This window comes from Adelges cooleyi, unplaced genomic scaffold, assembly GCF_023614345.1.
Source record: "Adelges cooleyi isolate 19-005CV unplaced genomic scaffold, UGA_ACOO_1.1 ACOO_flye_CR_arks_rails_tigmint_CR_PRNA_651, whole genome shotgun sequence".
Taxonomy (NCBI): Eukaryota; Metazoa; Arthropoda; class Insecta; order Hemiptera; family Adelgidae; genus Adelges; species Adelges cooleyi.
In genome coordinates this window covers 8,134,584-8,153,995 of record NW_026096352.1, presented here as the reverse complement: position 1 = coordinate 8,153,995, position 19,412 = coordinate 8,134,584, and the positions used below count along the sequence as shown (strand labels likewise).

The 19,412-nt window shown below is 27.7% G+C and overlaps 1 protein-coding gene across 1 annotated transcript; it reads left to right on the top strand.

Moving 5' to 3' along the window:
- The first annotated feature begins 11,407 nt into the window (after positions 1-11,407).
- LOC126844824 (uncharacterized) lies at positions 11,408-18,309 on the top strand. Its single transcript, XM_050583248.1, has 8 exons — positions 11,408-12,018; positions 13,621-13,733; positions 13,807-13,905; positions 13,965-14,069; positions 15,529-15,785; positions 16,371-16,550; positions 16,828-16,951; positions 17,059-18,309. The coding sequence occupies exons 1-8, from the start codon at positions 11,973-11,975 to the stop codon at positions 17,911-17,913; spliced, it is 1,779 nt and encodes a 592-aa protein (XP_050439205.1). The 5' UTR covers positions 11,408-11,972; the 3' UTR covers positions 17,914-18,309.
- Positions 18,310-19,412: the final 1,103 nt, after the last annotated feature.

The following is a 19,412-nucleotide window of genomic DNA, read 5'->3' as shown; positions in this document are numbered from 1 at the left end:
CAATGAATTTTATACAAATTTTTTAATTATTACATATATTTGTATTCGTAAGAAGTATTGATGAACAGTCAACAGCCTATGAAACCATTAAATTTATGAAATATAAAGTATTTTTGTATCTATATCAAACATGTAATTTAAAAAAAAAAAATTAGAATTTCATTTAATGAAATGTACATTTACAAAATACAGCTAAAATTAGAATGTAATACTATAACTAATTGATGTTAAAATCGAATACATTTAATTGTAATAGTATAATTTGGCGACTCGTTAAGAGAGAAAACTATAATTGTATACTAATGGTTAGTTGAATTTTTATTATAAAAGAGGAGTAAACCTAGTATTAATTAACTATAATAATATTAAACATGTGACAACTGACATGTTTGTTATGAATCATTTTCTTTGAGTACACTATCCACGAACTATGATACTATTAATATAAAATAATATGATTTATGAGTGAATTACTTTTACCTTGGGCAGTTAAACTGTCACAAAACATAGATAATTGTTAACAATAATAAAAATGCATACAAAAAGTGTCAGGTATTAACATTTTATAGTGATTAAAATTAGATAACATTTTTTATACTTATTGAAACTAATGACATTTGCATAAAACCATGAAAGACAGAACATTAAAATTATGTCTATAACTTGTTTAGATACATTTATAATTCCAGAATTGAGAAAACTTAACTAATCCTTTATCGTTGTTATATTTTGCATTAAGCTTCCTAGCACAGCATTTGTTAACAATATATTTGATTGTTTTTCCATCTAAATTATTCTAAGTAAAATAATTTTGTCCTGAATTAAGGTCTAAAATAAACCAAAATGGCTTTCCCATAGAACAAAATGTATTAATTAAAAATATGACCTCGGAGCTTATATTAATTAGCCGGGAAATTAATTGACACGGTCGAAATTTATTAAAACCAATTTCCTTAAATATTGCCTATATAGAACCCTTTAAAATCGCTACTTTGTCCATTTCTAAGGGGTAAAGTATAGGCAATTATTTATAAAGTTAATTTAGAGTTTTAACTGTAATGTTTATTTATTTCTAAAGTAATGAGGATACTTTATTGAATGCCATTTTTTTCAGACCATCACAGTCATTTTTGTAGGGTAAATTACAATTTTTTCTATCAAAACTGCTTTGGGCGGGACATGTATGTGAGGCCAGAATATAATTAAAAACAATTGAAAAAAAATTAATCTTCACGATTAAATAATTTTAATTATGGTTAAGTTATGAATAAGCTAAAAACGCTACACCGTAGATAAGGTTTTTTAATATTCATTGTAAACATTTTATACGGTTACTGTAAATACCGCCTTTACATTTTTGTCCCTCGCAAAACCATTTTTTAGCGGTTGAGTTGGATGTGGATAGTGTCCTCTTAAGAAATAATGTTTAAAAGAAATATGAACTTTTTGTTGAGTTAATACAGTGAGGCTTATATCACAATGTTCTTACAACAACACTAAACACAGCGAAAAAATATATTCAAAACTTAAGGGGGGGGGGATTTAAATGAACACTGTAACTATAATGTATATTTTATAACTATTATAACTTTTTGCAGAACAATCCTGTAAAATATGTGTACCTACGCTGGTTTTTGTTACAAAAATAGAAACCTATGGCATGATTATAATGTAATTAAACTTGACGTTTAAGCTTTTTGGTTCTTTATAGTACTTTTTTTTGGGGAAATTTTTATATTTTTATAGTTTGACATATTATTGTAATTCATTTTTATGTTACTAAAACCCAATTAAAAAATGCTTTTTCGAAAATGTTCATAAAAAAAATAATAACTTGAGTGACACGTGACAGTACTTAAAATATTATGTGTTAACATTTTAGTTTAAAGAAAATCCAGATTAAATTTATTATGACCTAAGTATTTTGTTTTTTCTAATTTTCTATCTTGTTTATTTCATTAATTTACACTTAAACGTTTATGAAAATGGTAAAATTTTGTTAGTAATTACTCAAATACATATTTATCTCAATTATATTATATATTTATCTCAAGTTCTTTTGTTACGGCATACATTTTTTTTATTTATTCCAATATTCTATTCTATTTGGTTCATTCCGGTAATACTAACTACATTTTATACTTATATTGACAAAATAAATAAAATGTACCTAATAATAATTTAGTATCATAATTTAATATCCTATAAACATTGGTTTATAGGATATTCTCTGTTTTCCCTACAAAACGATTTAAATGACATTAATTTGACTCTCCTGTAAGTAGCCAAAATACACTTGATACATGTTGATGCCATTAAGGTAGGTAGCGAGTTACAGATTGCAAATGTTGTGTTTCGCTTATCAGCGTCCGAGCAACCATCATTCACGCTGGTTACATTCAACATAAAATTCTGGTGCTATAGTACATCCTAATATTTAAAAAAGGTTTTATACAAATATCTTGCGATTGGTAATTTGGCGTGCCAAAAGTGGACAAATTCCAACTCCTTCACTCCCAAAACTGGGAAAACCGAAAACAAATTTTACCGGTTTATTACTCTCAGTTAAAATCGGTTTCTATAAACCTAAACTTCCACAATATACTCTGCTCTCACTATACCCCGACCTCACTGTTCTGTGTTTTTTTTTTTTGTTGATCATGAAATGTTTCGTGGCAACAAATAAAATGATTTTATTGATTGTTGTTAGACGAGTTCAATATTTTTCCCCCGGCAAGTTTATTAAACGAATTTATGAACATTCGGCGGTAATCATAACTGCTATTATTGAAAATCACTAACGAGCTAGAGTTTTCAGTTAATCTAGAGCTTATATAAGCGTGGTTGCAGTGTACGAAGAACCGCCGGGCGCGACGAACGTTGACAAGAAGCTATCGCTACACGAAGCGACAGCGACCAAATCCTGGTACGTGGAAAACAGCCTCAAGAAAGTGGTTGGAGGCAAGGAGGCAGATAGGCGACATGGTCGTTAGCAACTTCAGTTTCTCAGACAAAATTTGTATTATTTTGTAACCTATCTGTACTATTCTCATATTTAAATATGTCACAAAATTAATTATAGTATATTCTTTACTTGCAAAAGGTACAAATGGTTAGATCTTCTTGTGTTAGCAATAGGAATGCTAAAACGTATCAGTATTTTCCCATGTTTCGTCGCTCTCTATGACAAGGGTTGATGTGTTTATTCATATTATTTAAATATATTAGGAGTTTTAAGGCTACCTAACAGAAGGAGCTCAACAACTTTGACCGTCGAAATTAAAATATCGAAAACTAATTTGCATAATTAAGAAATTGGATTTGTCTATTAAATGTAATCTATCTTGTGGTGCAACAATTGCTGCGTAACAAAAAAAGCCGTACTTTTAAACTTGCACTTAAATCAACTTATTCGAGTAGTACAAACCATTCTAATCGTGGCTTTTAGTTGTAAAATCACCTTGGTATCAACAATAATTTAAAAATAATTAGAATAATTAAATAAAACTCCTCTAAAAATAATGCCCGATTTTATATTGTTGAATAATTTACAACTAATTTATATAATTTGGTTAAAATATATTGAAGAAAGGAGAAACAATAAAAGACTTGTTCACTAACAAGTTTACTAACATTCATCAACATGTAAACCATTGAACTGCCAGCTAAATTATCAAAATGAGTAGTTATTCAATTCTATTTTTGAGTAATAATTGAATAGGCAATAATAGTTTTATAAGATAGATTTTTAAAAGATTGTAAAATTTCGTACTAATGTCTAATAGTTACAGCCTTTTATGTAGGTACCATTTAAGAAATCTGGAATAAGTGTGTTATGAATTGAATAAAAGTTTTAGATAAAGTAATATTATTATTTAAAATGTGTCTTCTTAACCACTTGTCATCAAAAATTATAATTGCCACGTTTATAATTTATACAGTTAATTAATACAGATTAAGTTAATTCCACAGTTGGTTTTTTATAAACGTCCTATTGATGCACTTTAATAACATTTGTCAAATCGAATTAACATTTTTCCAGTTTTAAGAAATATTATAATAAATAAAAAATCATATAACCATGGGATAAAGAGTGGCAATCTTTTTTATCGTGGAACATAAATCATTAGAATTAATTTATATTTTAAACAAGTATAATCCCTAATATTTGAACTACCACTAACCACATTTATAGGATAAATCTGTATACTAATGAGTACTATTATAAGTTAATTAATGCGCATTAGCGACTGCATATGAATGTGTTATCTGATTTTATTCGTATTTTACAGTAGTACCATTGATTATGTAATAGACTATTACATAATCAATGGTAGTACCAACATACTATTTTTATTTCGATGTAATAAAAATTAGTTTAAGAATAAAAGATTAGACAATATTGCATTAGTATATAAAATATTGGATCGAGAAATATATAATTCAAATATACAGTTTTCGATTAGTTTATTAAAAAATTTATTTAATTAATGAGTGCACTAAGGCGACTAAATCGTTGGTTTAATGATTAATGCAAACTCAAAAATAGACCACACTCAATAAAAATCCACAATCGATTTGATAAATATTGCGTTTAGTTTGTTACTGTACGAGGCAAGATTTAGGGTACAGCTACGATAAGAATTTAAATAAAAAATATAAAACAGTTGGGCAACGCTTTATGCTAGACCACTTACAGTGGTTTACCCCAACAAAAGTCATAAGGCGGTTTGCGGCACTGTCGGCTTCCTACATAGAAATTTGCAACCTGGGGTTTTTATTTTTTCTGAAAAATCGATAAAGCAGTGGTGCCAGTTGAATAAAGTTACAAAATACAACCTACCTGATACCAAGTAGCAATACAATAAGTAATTGAATGGTAGCAGGAGGAGGCTGTGCGTTTTGCGTCTAATTACGCAGTTCACCGTCGGCTACGGGGCACGTACGCTCCACCCGAAAATAATTGTAAAGTTATGTTGATTTTATGTTGAATATTAGAAATTGTGTATTCATTGTCTATTAGCAACAGTTAACAACACCATGTCACTCTTCATACTAAACGAAAACACTGACTTCGAACACATTCTTGGAGTGATTTTTAATAATTGGTATGCCCTGAAGATGGCTATAAATCGTGGAAAGGGAGGAAAACCCAGAATTGTGCAACTGAAAGTCAGCGATTTAATAAAAAATATTCATGAGTTCCTACAAAAATCTGGCTACAAGTTATGTTGGTTAGGCGTTTCGGACCTAATTGAAGACGTTATGGATCTCGGATTTGATTTAATAATTGACGATTGTTCTGCAATTAATTTGGGAAAACATATTTGTGAGGTCTATTGGTATTGGAATTTTTTAAATAATGGTCGTGCGAGTGTAATTGATCAACTGAAATCTTTACCAATAACTATTCCTATTCAAATTGATATGATAAAATGAACAAGTCCAACACAAAGTTATGAAGCATCCTCGTCTAGCTTATGTATGTATACCTTTGGCATTTATTTTACGTTTATTAAATAAAAATATATTAGTGTTATTACCAGTTAATAGAATATGAAAGTTTGTATGATATTAATATATATTTGTTCTCAATGTTGTAGCAATAATCCGTTATATCATTTCATTATAAAATATAATTTAATATATTTTACATAATAGGTATAAGTGTAGTGTAGTGAATATATTTAAGGCCCAACATTAACAAACTCCAGTAGTACACGTTTTTAAATAAAACATTTTAGTTAACTATTATAAGAAATTTTTAGCAATTTAGTATATAAATTGCTATAATATTATTAATATATATATAATTATAATATATTATAAGTTGTTATGAACTCTTTTACTGCTTTGCCCTTGTACATATCACACCAAAACACCAGTGATATTCTGTAGATATGTAGAAACACTTTATTCCATATTATTGATTTGGCATAGGAAGCTTAAATATGTGTTGCCCTTTACTATTTTAAATTCTAAATTAAATTTAAAAAAAAAGATAGTTACCACAACATCTTAGTGCGTAGCAGTGGAAGAGTTACTAAACGTATTTTATCGAACAGGTGCCAATGTCTTATAATTTATATTCTGTATTTTGAGTTTTATATTATTTCAGAATGTAAGAAAAACACCGAAAAATATGTTTTATTTTTAAATAATTAACTTAGAAATATTTAAAATGAAAAAGATATAATTACAATAGTTTTGTTGATACCTGGTAGCCCTTACTTTATTACCTTTAAAAATATGTGAAATTAAAATTTTTTAAATAATGGGAATGTGACTGTTAAAAATACTTCCTACATTCCTAATTTTAATCAAAGTTTTGTTAGACATTTATTGGAAGACCAGTTAAAAGTAAAAATATTAGTTTGCTGGTATAGAAATTTGAGCGGAAAATATTAGTTTTTTCAATCCTAAAAATACAAAAAAATCAATTTTTTTAAAAATATTTCTGATGTTTTTATTTAACTTTTCAAAATAAACATTTTTAATACAACATCACATTTCAATAACTATATTTTGCATATTATCACCGTAGGATATTTCATGTTATGACTATTTTAAGTTGTTTATGTGCATTCATTTAAACAAAGTTCATTATTTCTGCAATTAAATTTAATAATACCTAATAATTAAATTCTAAATACTAAATGACAGACACATAATATGGCTAACTCGACAAGGCGTTGCCTTTAGAACATGATGATGATGAAATACTAAATAAATAATAGGAATAAATAGCACAAAACAATATGTTAACCAATGAAGAAAAGAATGACAAACAATGAAATGGGGAAGTACAAATTTTTTCAGATAAATTGTACACATAATATCGATGCCCCGTACGAAAAGTAGCACTGTTCGCGAATTTCTTTCAAAGACTAGCACCGGTGTTAGTTTTCGCTAGAACTTGAACGGTGCTACTTTTCGTACGGGGCGTCGATATGTATGTGTACTTTAAGCCTAAGTTATGTAATTTGTTAAATTCTTGTTAAATTTAAAAGTCTTTATTTACTAATGTAGACATTAATAGTTAACACTTTTTATTGTTACTGATAAACTAAAAATTGTATAGTCCTGTTCTAGTCTTTATTACGTCTATAATTTGTAATTATTAATTACTATTATTATTGTATTTTACTAGTCATTTGTTTTAAGACATGTTTTATTATCTTTTGATTTATATAAAATACTGTTTTTTTTTTTAACTGATTGATAACTGATCTTTAAATTTTGAAATAAATATGTTATTATATTTGTGTAATAAACTGGAATACATAAGCATTATTAGTAATTTTTTTTTTTTTTTTTAATTAAAATTTTTTAAATTATAAAACACTAAAAAGATATTAAGAGTTTTCAAGAAGTTGTGTGTTTAGTCATTTTACATTATTTTACTTTTAAATCAATAAAAAAAAATGAAATACTACTGTTATTAATCAATATATTATATAGTATAGAAAAATATTGTTATCAATTAGAAAATGAGAAGTACGCAATTTTTTAGTAGGAACCCGATTTACTGAATTAAAAAGAAGGTAATTTAAAATTAAAAAAAAAAGGTAATAACTATTGGTGACAGATGTGTGGTTTAACATGACTTTTCACCCTTTAAGGACTTTGGACGTGTATAATAGAGAAACAGTACCCCATAGACTGTGGGCATATATATATATATACACATCATATTTTCTATTATGTTCAATTTTTGTAGTCCAGGAGGTTAACAATGAAAAAAAAATGCAGTACTGAAAGGGTTAAAAGACAATATTGATGTTGCTAAGTATGATTATTTGTTGTGCCATGATATATTATTTATAATAATGTACTTGTGTTGGTTGTTAAACCTTTAAACTGTCATTGGTCGCGTAGTGAGAAATGCTCTCACTGTCATATTATGTTGTTAATTACCATATATTTTAATTACCTTATCAGTACCATATATTTTAAAAAAAAAGTACTGTAACTTGAAAAATTATCACCTAGCAATTAATAGTTATCATTGAACATTGTCCGAATGCAACTTGTGGTGAGTGATTTTTTCTATACTTCTTGACCAAACAATAGTTTTTTTTTTGTGGTGAGAACATCTTTCACCACGCGACCACTAAAGTAGGAAAAAAAGACACGAGCAACGATGGGTAGACCAAAATAAGAATTGAAACTAAGCACTAGATTAGAACATTAAATAATATAAAAAAAATTTTAAAATGCCACAATTGTTTTAGAATGACCTTGCTCAAGTATTTTATTGGTAACCAAGGAAGGAATGACATAGTATATGAAATGTAGTACTACTTAAAAAATATGCAATACATTAATTATTTTATAACCTATATAATAGCAAAATTAAATTATTCATTAGATTTATCGTAAAATTACAAAATGACACATCGTGCCGAGCTACACACGATACTTACAATATATATGTTTTACTATAGTGGATTTCACATGGTATGACGTATAAAAACCTAATGTGTTAGTACATAATTTAAATTTTATTACATACAAAAATTTTAAAAACTTACTAAATTTAAATTTCTGAAAAGTATTTTCGAATGACTTATAATTTTTTATACATATTTTAAGACATAATATTGTTCTCAATATAATTTGTAAATCACTTTTCATGTAAACTTTTGAAAAATGCACAAGTTACGACCAAACATCTAAAAATTAATTTATTTATATTAGCTAACAATTTAATAACAATAGTTATGATAGTTAATATAATAATGTAGTAGTATAATGATAATGCATACCATAAAATATTTAATAAAAAACAGTCATGACAACCAAATTTTTGGAAAACTGTAAAAACTTTACGGGCAACCTAATGTGGTAAACACAGCTAAGAGTATTTAAATATATTTTAAACATCTGGGTTTTAGTGGAAATAGTTTTGTGGCTTGTGCCCAAACATGTATATCTATCTCAAAGAATCAAAATCCGCTATAATTTAATTTTGTTAAAAAATAAAACCAAATATATCGACTGCCTCAACGAAAAGAGTCGTTTTCGTATCTCGTTTTTTTACAACTTTTCAGGATGAACTAAACAAACATTGAAAATTTGGATAACATGCTATAACATGTATCCAAATTTTCAAACTTGTATGTTAAAAACAGAATAAGAATATAAATTTGAATGTTTGTTTGGTTCATCCTAAAAAGTTGCAAAAAACCATATACGACCCTTTTCGTTGGGGCAGTCGATATATCAATAAGAACAAAGTACACAGAATTCAGTAATTTATAATTAAAAATGTTAAAATAAATATAAAATTCAACTTTCATTATAAAATTGAAACAAACCAACTCTAGAAATGGCTGAGAAATATATTTTTATATATATACATACCATTTCTAGAGGTGGTTTGTTTCAATTTTAAAGCGAAAGTTTAATTTTATTTTTCTGCTCAGAAATATATTTATTATTAATTTCTGATCTTTTGACTAGGTATATAAAAAGATTAGCAACAATACTTGCTCCAGGCTGTAGAAAAGCATCAAAAAGAGTTTTCTAAAGCACCAAATTAATCATTATGAAAAAAAATTGATCAATTTTGTAAAATATATGTTAAGCTTTGTTTATCTATTTTTGTTAAAAATTCTATATATCATTTTATTATGGAATTTATTTTGTTATAGAATTAAAAGAAGAATAGATAGAGAAAATGAGTATTTGTGTCCTATAATTTTGTTTCATTGTTACAGTATATACTTTCACTTTATTATTACTGAGTTGAAAAATAAAAGGTTACGTAATTACAATTTTCTAAATTGTTTGTGATGTTTTATTTTGATTGCATTAGTTAATTTTTTTTTTGACCATTAAAAAAAACGTTTTATTGTTATAGTGATTTTGTTCGCAATCAAATAGAGAATATGCTTGGATTTTTTTGTTCTTAAAAAAAAATCAGAGTAGTTATGTGGGGGTTTTAAAATTAAAACATTGAATATTTTCATTTATTAAGGTCAATAGCATTAGCAATATCCTTATTTTGTTTCCAAGTGAGTATCAAAATGTATTTATTTTATTATTATAATTTTTTTATAATAGATTTTTTCAACCATTTTTTACTGAACAAAAAAAAACTTAAAAAATTAAACTTTTGATATAAATTTAAATTAACCACCTCTAGAAATTGTTTTGAAAATTCAAAAAAAAAATCAAAAATGTTTTTTATCCAAATAATATATTCACAAGAGAAGAACAAAAAATAATAAATTAAGGTTTTTTTGAATACCATAAATATATATATAAAGTGGCGTAATTGAGACTTCACCAGATTGCCCCCCCCCTTAAATACTCCACTGTATATATATATATATATATATATATATATATAATAGCATAATATTATCAATAAAAGCTACATAACAATTGTTTTATTCAATTTAAGTAGGGCAGATTCTAAACAACAATATTCTTGTTAGGAAAGTATGTCAAACCTAATGCCATGTACATATTCATAGAAAAACATTACAGAAAATCTTTATACAAACAAAATAATCTCCCTAACTGCCACACACTTATCAAACATTAAAATAAGACCATATCTACTATTTATACCCCTTCATCACACGCATAATATATTGATCCGTTAATCTCCAAAATAAGTTTCTAATGATATGCACAGCAGTTTCTAATAAAAACTATTTCAATTTATTCTCACTTTATGTGCTATGGGCGTAACTCAACTACTTTAATAATAAAATACCATTGAAGCTACTCATTTGTTATTCTTCTGTTCTTCACATTTATAGTCACAACAACTGTAATATACAAATTAAATTTAACTTATAAATAACTAAACTAATAAATATAAAACTAACTTGTAAAAACTTTGTTCAAGTCGAATTTAAACAATATTAATTCGTGTCTGGTGATTTAATTTGTAAACAAATTAGTAATTAGTCGAAAAGTGTAGTTTTTGGCGATAAAGTAATTTGAATGGCGATAAGGTTTTGAAAAACGTTACAAAGACGTTCTAATTTAAGCAACTTCTTTGGTTTACATCACGACTGTCGAAGGAATGGAATGGTAGCAACGAGACAAATTAATATGTTGATGACTATGTGTATTTTAAAAACCTACGACCTTTAGCGACCTAAGCGAATAAAACGACGAACTAACCAAATATCACGTATGTAGTTCCACAAAAAATGTTACAGAGAGCGCTACAGAATCGTGGTAGGTGATAGAGGCCGCAACGTTGATAACAAGGTGGAGACGACAGCAGCAGCTTGCCTATATATCCACCTTGGTTGATAACAAGGAAGATCGTGTGCTGTGTGATAATGAACGCAACATTTGTTTTGGGGGGACTTGGGAGTTTAAACTATGAAATGGTGAAGGGGACCAATCGGAATGTTGATTGTCGCCGCGTAATCAATCGTATCGCAAATCGTAACCCGTATGGCACGGATAACGACGACACTCGACAGCCATTAGCAAAACCAGTAACCACCGTACCTCGTCCGATTATAATTAATACAACATAAACATATTATTATTATTATACAGACGTCGTGTAATGTATAATATTGTTATTATTATTATGATTATGTTTTTCCGATAAGATGCCGAAGTTCTTGAACAAAATGCTATGAAATCCAAACGATGTCGGTGTGAATTCTTTGGCAAAATACCAAAAAGCTGTTTTCGGACATACCGTCGTTGAGGTTGGTCCTATACTGCGCATCACAATTGTCACTCAGACACGGCCGTTCAAAATACTGTGACCAAAAACGGAGGTCTACAGCTGTTTTGTACCTCTGGACTTTTACCACCACCATAATAAACTTCAGTCTGCATTTCCTACAACAGCCAACAAAAAATAATATTTATATGGATATATATTCTTTTTTGTTGTATCAATTCAAATGTTCCATCCGTTCGTGCTCCCTAGTCATTGTTAATTATATGTTAAGTCAAGTTGATGTTGTGGTCAATCCGAAAACATGAATGTTGAAAATCACCAACAGCCGCCCACATCCGAACAAAAAGGTATAGATAAAAAATTGTTTATGATATTTAAGGTTTTTATCACATGATTGGTGACAGTATGTAGCATTCGCTGTCACTGTTTTGGATACCTAATCATAGACAACCCTGAAATATTGTCTTGTGAAAAGGAGCCACTTTCCTCTTCTACAATGACAAACTAAAGACCCATCTTAGAATATCAAATTAACAAAAAATCTTCTCCTTAGAGAAGGCTGTAGAAACAACCCTAAATAGACCACCTAAGCTGTGTTCCATTTAAAATGATGATTAGCTTATTATCGCTATCAAACACTTTGTATTAAACTTTCTGTATGCTAAAATATTATTTATCCAATAGATAAAACTAAACAACCATATCAATAAGGGACTTTGGGAGGATAAGTCAGGTCCATTTTGTATCACCTCATCTTAAACATTAATTTGATATGTATAAATATATATTTTCTAAAGTAAAGAAACAAAAGGCATAAATATACTTTACCGGATACCCTTCTTTTAGCAATATTTTTTTTGTCATCTATTTGCGTTTTTAACAGTCAATCAGCGCAAAAAATACTACAAGATGACGAAAAAAAATAACATTGCCCTAATTTCTTGTTACAGCTAATTGCTTAACAGTTTCTTTTGCCGATAGAAATTAATATCTATACTTTATATCTTACTATGGTACAAATCTACTTAACCCTTTTTTTTTTTTTAAATCTAGTACTTTTAATGCTGACTACAAATATGTAAAAATTTGCCCCGCTCGCACTTAGTTTGGAAGTTACAGACTTTTTAAAGTTCACTGATATCGACATACGCGGGCATATACTTTGTCCGTCGATCGCCGCTCGATTATGATCGGATTCCTTGTCTACCTGCCTCCCGCCCCTCGTGGTCCTTTTTTTTTACACGATTTTCAGACACGATAAGATTAAATCAATGGTGTTCAGAAAAAACCGTCAAAAAGTCTAAAATTTGGATTTTTCAATGTTAAAAAATTAAAATTTTAACGAAAATTAGAAATAAGATATTGTCTTATTTTTCACATATGTATAACGACTGATAGAATCGTTGTTTGACTTGGGTTGTTTTACCCATAACACCATATAATTTTTTTGAATCTATGCATGACAAACTTAGTTTAGTAAATTGACACTTAGCCAGTTTTTTTTCGAGCACCATTGAAATATACTTAATGCGCATATTCTGTATAATGGGCGTCCGTTATGTTTAAAGTGGCGATTGACGGGCAAAGTACCCAGCGGGTGCTGGTAGACGTCCAGGCACACGCGTATGTCGATATAGGCGAACTTTAAAAGTGTAACTTCCAAATTTAGTGTGTGCGGGGCAACATTTTTACATATTCGTAATCAGCATTAAAAGTACTATCGATTTAAAAAAAAAATTTTTTTAAAAAGGGTGCCCGGTGAAGTAGATTTGTTCCTTTACTATTTTAGTAAGTTTTGCTCATTGAATAATTTTTACTAAGTAATAATTTAATGAATTTGTTATATCAATTTATTGAATGTTATTACTGTAATATGAAATTAGAATATGTAACTTATTTTATTATTGATCTATACATTTATATAATATTGTATTTTTTTTTTGTTTTAGATTCTTCACATAAAAGCAAACGGTCAATACTCCAGGATAAAACTTTTTTAATTGACATAGTAAACAATATGATAAGTACAAAGGTAGAAAAACTCATTAATGCTTATGGAGGAGTAAGTAAAAGTGATACGTAATATGTTTACGATTATTAAAACATCTAATTTAATGTTTTTATTAATTTTTCAGAAAATCCTCCAGTCTTTAGAAAAAAATACTAGTTATTTAATATCCGATGTGAGAAACAATGGGAAATCCATACATAATAATGAAGCAGAAATAAATAATGTAAGAATATTCATATATGTTAATGGAATACATTTTTTTTTAAACAATTAAAATTATAGTGCGGCAGTACTGTTAATGAAGTGCCATGTACGAAACAAGATGATTCCACTGATCTCATTAGTAAAGCAACTCTTTTGAATATACGAATATTTTCACCTAAACAGGTTAGTAAATTAATAAAAAAAATTTTCCGGAGTGTACAGATACCCAACAATAATAACCACTCTCTTCCATTGCCGTCTTTTAGCTTCGATGTGGAGCTGAGAAGGTATTGTTTTTACAATGATGTGTTTTGCCTCAATATCTTCTAAGCCACTGAACCGATTTCTTCGCGTAGCAACTCTATGATAAAATTTAAAAATTTCACCCCTTCCCTTTTAAAATCGAGAAAAATACCAAGCAAATTTACATATTTTTCAACTTAAAATTATAATGCTTTAAATTTGTTTTGAAAATAATCGAATTAGTTCCAAATTTGTATGGAATATTCTTTAAACGTAGTACTACCGATAAACATTGACAAACCAAAAAAATATCATAAACCCTTTCCCCCCTAGAAGGGGGAAGTTTTTCTTTTTTACATTTTTTAAGCAAAGTTTTTAGGGATTCGGGTCTGAAAATTAAACCGAAGGTAGATTAAGTATGGAACTATAAAATATACAGTTTTTTCAAAAATTTGTAGGCAAACTTTTTTTTATTAAGAAACTTAAAAAAAGAGGAAAATATTCTATGACCTTAGTCAATTTTCACATTGCTATGTGTATATAGCAACAGTGAGTCAACAGTCAACAGGTAATGAAAATATTTTCATTTTATTGTTAATTACGATGTATGGGAAACTATGGCAATACATTTTTATAGACAGACGATCAATCCTAATCGTATCAACCCTATTACTAAAATTTAATTTTTAAGCTCATAATTGTCATAAGGTACAATGCTTTTATTGATATTTGTATTTTTATCTCTGAATACTGGACCTTACTTAAAACGTTGACTGCTAACCTACGAGATAACTCATAGTTTAAATGGTACTTTACAAAGCAATTAAAAACGATGGCAGTCAACTTGTTAATTACTACTACTACAACTTATTTACATACAATACTTTTGTACTTTACTGGTTTATACAGTGTGTGTGTCGTTTGGACTGTACTGGTTTGAATCTACTATCCTCTTATTAAGGCCCCTGGATTCCAACCGTTTTTTCAGCCAAAAAGATATCAAAAAAGTATGATGACCAATCTCAAATAAACTTCATGACAAATTAAAATGTGTTTTTAGATTACTTATTGGGTCACTGGTTCAGCCTGTGCGATGGAACAAAAAATATATAATATATTACCTAAAATGGTTTTTACTCATAGACAAAATGATTTAAATTAAAAATAATACCACGAAGCTTTTACAAATTAACCGGTAAATTAATTGACATGGTCGAAATTTATTAAAATTTAAAACCACTTTTTTCTTAAAATTGCCTATACAAAACTTCTTAATAATGGTCGGTATCCAGAGGCCTTAAAATAAACTAACCTAACCTCCCTGTCCCCACTATACTTTGATCTTATGAACTGGCTAATTTTTTAAATTTTATAATTGATTATTGTTTTTTGTAATTAGTTTCAGCAATGGCTTAAGTCTTTATTAAAAAACCGTCGGGTTAATAAAAACCCTGTCGACAAAGTAGCAAGTGTCCTTCGAGGAAAAATCAGTTTAAAAATTGAATCATTGGACCAAGGTCAATGTCCTGTATTTGAATTTATTCCTAAGTGGCCAGACCTAGGTGACACATTGTGTAAAAAGAAAACTAAAGTTCCAGCTGAAAACAAATTTGATATTAATAAAAGTGGTGACGAATACTCTTCTGACCAATATAGGTAATTATAATGTATTATAATTTACAATGTAAAACAATTAAAAAAAAAATTGTATAGTTGTCATGTCAAACAATCAACAATGCTCATTTTATTTAGAGTGTTTTGCTCTAAAATATGTTGCTTTTTTACATTTTTACTCATTTTAGAATAGCTATATGAGGGTCTTAGATTAAAAATAACATCGTTAGTCAATAGTCGTAATTAACATGTCCTTAGTTAAACTTAACTTATCATTATTAACACTTAGTAATTGTATGAATGAATGTAATTATTAGTTACTTATAATTATATTTATAGTATCATTAATAAGATGTAGATGTTAAATGATTTTATTTAAATGAATCGGGATTAATTAAATGTTTGGCTTTAAACTTCTATTTATATTTTTAATCAAAGCTATAAAATGAGTATCGTGGCAAATTTTTACGATATCAAACTCGCTTCTAGAGGTATCACATTTTATTCATGTACATGGTAAAACAAAAACTGTTTGCCTCCCCCTCCCACAATCTGTTTATTTGGGAAACCACTAATAATAAAAATTAATTTTAAAAATATGATTTAACTGTTTTGATTTTTTTGCAGTACATCGGAAATTGGTGGCATGTGTGAGCTATGTGATGTTCCTTTTATGAACTATAAAGAACACATTAACACAAAAAAACATATGAGAGAAAGTCAAGACGAAAACAGATATTGTGAACTAGATGAATTAATTAATGAAAGACCCCTCAGTATGATTTTCAACAAATTTGAACCTGATCAGTATGTCAAATAAATAACGTATTTGTAAAAACTAATAGAATTATAATATTATACATTGTGGCCCAGAGGGTTACTGCGACAGTGTTTCTACGCACTAGCTGTAGTTCAAATCTCGGTCGCTGGCCGTTTCTCTAGCTGGGCGGGCAACCGTCTAGAGAGAGAAATTGTCAACCCCCTGGGTGGCAACTCTTATCTTTTGTAAAGCAAGGGTTGTTCAAACCAACCTAGACAGGTCATTGACTAAAAAAAAAATAATGTTATAAATATTTGTTTATAGCACAATTAGCCAAAGCGCAACTATTATTTCGGAACAGCAGGAAGATTCTAGTGTTAAAGGCAGTTTAGATGATTCAGTTACCACTAATTTAGATACGGATTCTAATGATAATGAAAAAAATTTGGTAATCAGAGTTTCTAAATAAAATTAAAATTTTCTGTGTAATTATTGTAATTTAATATTGATTAAATTACAAAAATAAATTTAAAAAATAATTGTATTTTTTTCCAGCTTTGTTTGTATGGCGCCAGTGTTAATAATGATCAGCCATCTCTTAATTTAAAGCGAAAGTATTGTTCTGATACTACTATATCATATACACCTGAAAAAAAACGAAAAACCGATTTTCTGTCCACATGTTTAGAAGAAAAAGTAGAAATAAATTGCTACAAAAAAACTAAACGGAAACGCAAAGTACGACAAAAACAATCTTCTAAAGATATTTATAAGGTAGAAGTAATTAATAGCCATTCATACTCAACATCAAATAATGATAAGTATGATGATCAAACCAAATCAAATAAACCCCCTGTGATAATACGTCTGAAACGTGTACAAAATACTGTAGATAGTGAAACAGGAAATGAGACGAGTGATAGCAATATCAATGATAGTAGTGTTAAAACACCAACAATAAATGCTAGTCCAATAGTTCGCAGATATTTTCGAGTTGTTCGAAAAGAGAGTTTTAGTAACAGTGAGGGTGATACTAAGATAAATTCAAAAAATTTAACATTTTCATTTGAACAACCTGAATTACGTCAAAATCGTAATAGCGATATTAATTATCATCCAACCTATACATGTATTCCGAATATTGGACCCAGCCCTCAGTATATTCAAGAAAGTTTGTCTAAATTAGATAAACATAATGTGAAGTTTAAATTGCTACCCTTTGACAAGTCCTTAGAAGTTTTATCAAACATAGAACCTCGACGATTTGGAGAGTGGTTTTATAAGATACCTAAAAGAATCCAAGATGACCTGTCATTTGATTCAGCTACACTGGTTCCTTTAATGAACGAATCAAAATGTATATTGAAAACAAGTGACGAAAACAAGGCAAGTAGTTCATTAACTTCTTAGATAATTGTATGGTTCATTTGGTTGGATTGATAGCTTTTACATCCTATTCTCAAGATCTCTAATCAATATTTGGTTTTCAAAAAAGCATGTTTTTTATTTTTTCATAGTTTATCTTATTTTTCCAATAACTTTTTATTTTTTTAATTTTATCCATCTTGCCTATTTAATGGAAAACGCACATTAGAGCTCTAGTTAACACCAATGATTGTTTTTAGATATTTGTTTTAATGTTAATTTTTTTCTTGTTTTTTATTATGTACATGCCATAATTCTCATTTAATATCACGAATCATTAAAAAATATAATTACTTTAATTTCAATGATATTTAGTACCGTTTATCATTTTAGTTAACATAATCTCATTTTAGGTGCAAAAGCTCTAAAATATTTTAATTATTATTAAATAATAATAATAATATTTTTAGTATTCTTTTATTAGGAACAACATTTCTATTGCTAAAAGTCTCTGCTTGGTGATATTTCTTATAATATTTAAATTAAATAGTTTACACTCTATTTATTGAGATTTTTATGAAAGTTGTATTATTTCATAAAAAATAAATTATAAAAATGTATACAATAATTTTTGTTATATAACATTTTGAAAATTGTTGGGATTTTATATTTTTAAAAATTGATATTGGTGGTTTAATAATTAATGTATAATTTTAAGATTAAAAAATTGTTATATATTTTAAGTAATATTTTATTTAAAAAATATATATATAATATTTTTTTAATACTATTATGGTTAAGTGAAAATTAAGGACATCAAGCATTGAATATTAAAAAACAAATTAAACACAACTTTATATGCTATTAAATGTTAATTTGTTTCGTTAAATATTAAATTTTAAAACTAGTTCAAACAATTTATTCATAAGATGTATAGCATGACCGATTATCATTAATTTAAATAATATGAAATATGTAATTTAATATTTAGAATAACTAAAAGTTTTTATTATTGGAGTGTATAATTGTCAATTTTTACCGAATACATTTACTAGTTAATGTTTTTTTTCTTTTCAACTATAGCTTTGATCCGTTACATATGTATATTTCATTAGTATAATGGTTATTATATTGAATTGTTTATTATATTTGTAATTGTTGAGATGAATATTTCGCTAAAATTTATTTATTAAAAACGGTTTGTTCTTGTATTCATAGTTTATATAAACACAAATATTTTAGTTATTGATAATTAAACAAACTAAAATTAATAACATCTGATAGAGCTTACAGTGTTTAAACATGATATATTTTTAGAGATCTTACTTGTCAATATTTGCTTCTATAATATTGTAACAAATAGTATCATAGTATCACAATTATAACATCCATCACATGATTTTCAGGTAGTGTTCACCGGTTTGTTGTATTGTAACTTTTTTGAGATAAAGTAAAATCATTATATTATTTTACTGGAAACTTGATTTGCAAATGTAAATATTTTGGTTATAGTTGTTACTAAACTGTTGTTATGAATTCAATAA

What these genes read in the sequence shown, in the direction of transcription:
- LOC126844824 (XM_050583248.1), top strand. Translation starts at nt 11,973, where the DNA reads ATGAATGTTGAAAATCACCAACAGCCGCCCACATCCGAACAAAAAG. An exon ending in TACTCTTCTGACCAATATAG is followed by an intron (nt 15,786 to 16,370) that starts GTAATTATAATG and finishes ATTTTTTTGCAG; the next exon opens with TACATCGGAAATTGGTGGCA. An exon ending in ATGATAATGAAAAAAATTTG is followed by an intron (nt 16,952 to 17,058) that starts GTAATCAGAGTT and finishes ATTTTTTTCCAG; the next exon opens with CTTTGTTTGTATGGCGCCAG.